The following is a 2827-nucleotide window of genomic DNA, read 5'->3' as shown; positions in this document are numbered from 1 at the left end:
GGCGTACAGTCACACGTGGGAGTAAAATCTTTGGAGAATTAGAGACGCAATCTGGTGCCTCGATTTGGTGTTGTCACTTCTGATTTGAGGAACATTTCCTTCCCATTTGCAGTTCCTTCCTTTGCTAACATAATTTGCTCCCTAAAGGGAATGGTAGGTGTCTGAGGTGTTCGCTGGCATTACCCTGCTGTTCGTACTGTACCTACTGCGTGAGCTTCTTCGATGTAGATGATAAGGAAATCTGCTATAGAGCCGAAATCTTTGACGAGCTTGTTGAACTCATCAAATTTTAACATAAACGAAGGTCAGGTGCAGCTTCCAAAATTCAGGATTAAAGGGCGGTTATCTGGAAAAAAACACAGGGCAGTTTGTGGCTAAATCAGTGGTGGGAGGAAGGACAGAATTAGATTAATGCGTTGAATCGAGCCTTTGCCACAGAGTTTCCTAGGCAACAGTGGGTAAGTCACTTACCCCATAACTTTCTTCTCAGGACATTAAATTCGGCAGCAGAACATCTGCATCTATACACAACAGGCATAAAAGTGCTTGCTTTTCCCTCTCCTGGCTCTGACCTGTGCTGGATCCAGCGATGAGCTGATCCAACAGGGAGCCTTTCTGTTGCAAAGCCCGGTGAAGGCAGGAGACACTGTGCAGTCTCACAGCTTCTCTTGTGTCCTTATCCTGAGAGCCAGTTCCCGAGTTACCAACATTTTGGGCTAGGGAGCTGATCTCAGATGGATGTAGAGCACGTAGCACGTCACAGCCTCCCCAGGGTCCTCAGTACGAAGGAACTTCAGAAATACTAAGCGTGATCATCTGCGAGGTTTTTCAAAGAGCAGGGGTTCAGGGATGTCTTAAAGCCATTCAATGAACCTACTGCACACGTCTTTCTTTTCAGAGGTGTCAGTTCTGGCTGAGCTGCGTGGAAGCTGCAGACTTTTCAGTCATGCATCACAGGCTTTCATGCTTTCGATGTATTTCTGCAATTTCCCATCCAAACAGAGCTCTGGTTATAGATTATTATTTGTTAAACTAACGTTACACAAGCCACTGGCAAAAGTGTCTGTGTAGTCGCTTACAAATTAACCCAGTGTGTGCCCACAGGTGTTAGCATCTGTTTGCAAGGCCTCGATTTAAGAGAACTTGCAGAATTTTTAAGCACCTCTTTTAGTCTGTGGTTATGCTAAATTATCAGAAATTTGTTCAAGATCTGCCTTCTGGCTGGGCTTAACTTCAAAAACTGCTGCTAACACAGATCCATATCCTAAAGAATCTAGTAAGGGGGGGTACCTTCCTGTAAATAGTGGGTGTCTCTCTTCCAAATTTGCATCCTATTTTCTACATAAATATAATCTGTATATAATGAGAAAAGCAGAGTTACAGAAGGATGTAATCCCTCCCATGGAGATCGAGACTGGAGCTTAATGATTAATTCCACCTTCCATGGAGATCTCTGTGGGAGGCAGTGGACAAAGTACAAAGCAGCTACTTTTTTCTTCTGCTTCATTTCTAGCCGCTTTGAATCTGGAAAAAAAACCCTGTGTGCTTTCTGGGCTTCAGGCTGGCTGAGGGAGCTGGTGTGGGACTCTACGTACAGGGAACGACAGCCAGCACTCGTGGATCCCCTGCACACAGCTCCGATTCTGGGTCTTTTTTCCCCTAAAATAAATTACCTTGGCTTTCAGGAAAGAGGTAGAGCCAGCTTTCACAAGAGGTTCATTAGCTTACTGGTGTGCAGGGATATTGTAGCCAGGATCATAAATAGAGGTTATTTTTGGAAATCAAGAGGCAGGCAGCTGGAAAGACTGCACCTTTCCCATCAAATGAATGCTGGCAGCCTGCTCTGCTATGTTGTGTGCGCTCACGCCAGCTGCCTGGCCCTGTTCCCTCAGCAGCCTCTTCTGATTTCTCGTCTCCGCAAACCAAACCCATCTATGCGGCCCAATTACTGACCTTGCATGAAGTCAAAGAGATGGTGAACTTCCCCGTTGAGAGTCACCACTGGCGTGTTGGGAGCAGGATGTCCCTCGTGGGCTTCATCCTCCAGCCTCTTCCACTTCACCTTCAGCACAAAGAGCAGATACTTGAAGCTGAAAAAAGTCGGGCCCCAGTTTTCATAGCTGAACTTCGGATTCTGATTCATTCTGCTTTTTTCGCCCATTTTTAGGATGTATCTTTTCATGGTGCTGGGGAACAGCATCATCAGTGTTTTGCCGACGACAACACATGCAGTAACATGCAGAAGGATCAGGATTTTTTGTAGGAATACCCTGATGCCGCACATCGTGGTGCTGGAAGTCTGACTGCTCCTGACAGGAACGCGGCGCGATGGCAGGGGCAAAGGTAAGAGGGCAAAGGGGTGGAAAAACGTTCACATGTTTGGCCTTGCCTTGCACCATCACCTCTCTGTGGGCTTCATTGATTCCACTGATGGTAGACTTTTAGTGCCAGCTGCACAATTATCAGGCTTATTCACAAATAAGTTGTGTATTTTACTGATGAGAGGAGCTGAATCAGGATGTTTTTCCCAGAACCACAGACTAAAAGTTAATAATGATGGGAGCAGTACCCGAGGATCTGTTCCTACCAGCACTTTTGTGTTTACGCCCTGTGTGCACAGGGCTCGGTGCACTCCAATTTCTGTGCAGGGCCGTTGGCGCCGATGCTGGGGCCTTGGGTTGACGCTGCCATTTGCATTTCGCACGTGCTTGTGCAAGCCATGTCCTGTTCCTACAGCCCTACCTCCTCCAGTGGTCTGCTGCATCCCCGTATTTGTCACTTTGGGGCCAGAAGGATACCTCTAAAGAATATATACCCCAATATATAA

General features: G+C 46.8%; 1 protein-coding gene across 1 annotated transcript; it reads right to left on the bottom strand.

Annotated features, from left to right (window-relative positions):
- Nucleotides 1-206: 206 nt before the first annotated feature.
- Nucleotides 207-2284, bottom strand: LOC104541817 (type I iodothyronine deiodinase-like; the record flags this gene model as incomplete). Its single annotated transcript, XM_010185960.1, is given in 2 exon segments — nucleotides 207-346; nucleotides 1954-2284. Coding segments are annotated over 2 exon segments (471 nt in total), but the record flags the coding sequence as incomplete, so codon positions are not given.
- Between the last annotated feature and the right edge of the window lie 543 nt (nucleotides 2285-2827).

The sequence above is a fragment of the Mesitornis unicolor genome, unplaced genomic scaffold, assembly GCF_000695765.1.
Source record: "Mesitornis unicolor isolate BGI_N332 unplaced genomic scaffold, ASM69576v1 scaffold18896, whole genome shotgun sequence".
NCBI lineage: Eukaryota > Metazoa > Chordata > Aves > Mesitornithiformes > Mesitornithidae > Mesitornis > Mesitornis unicolor.
This window is presented reverse-complemented; position numbering and strand designations above follow the sequence as displayed.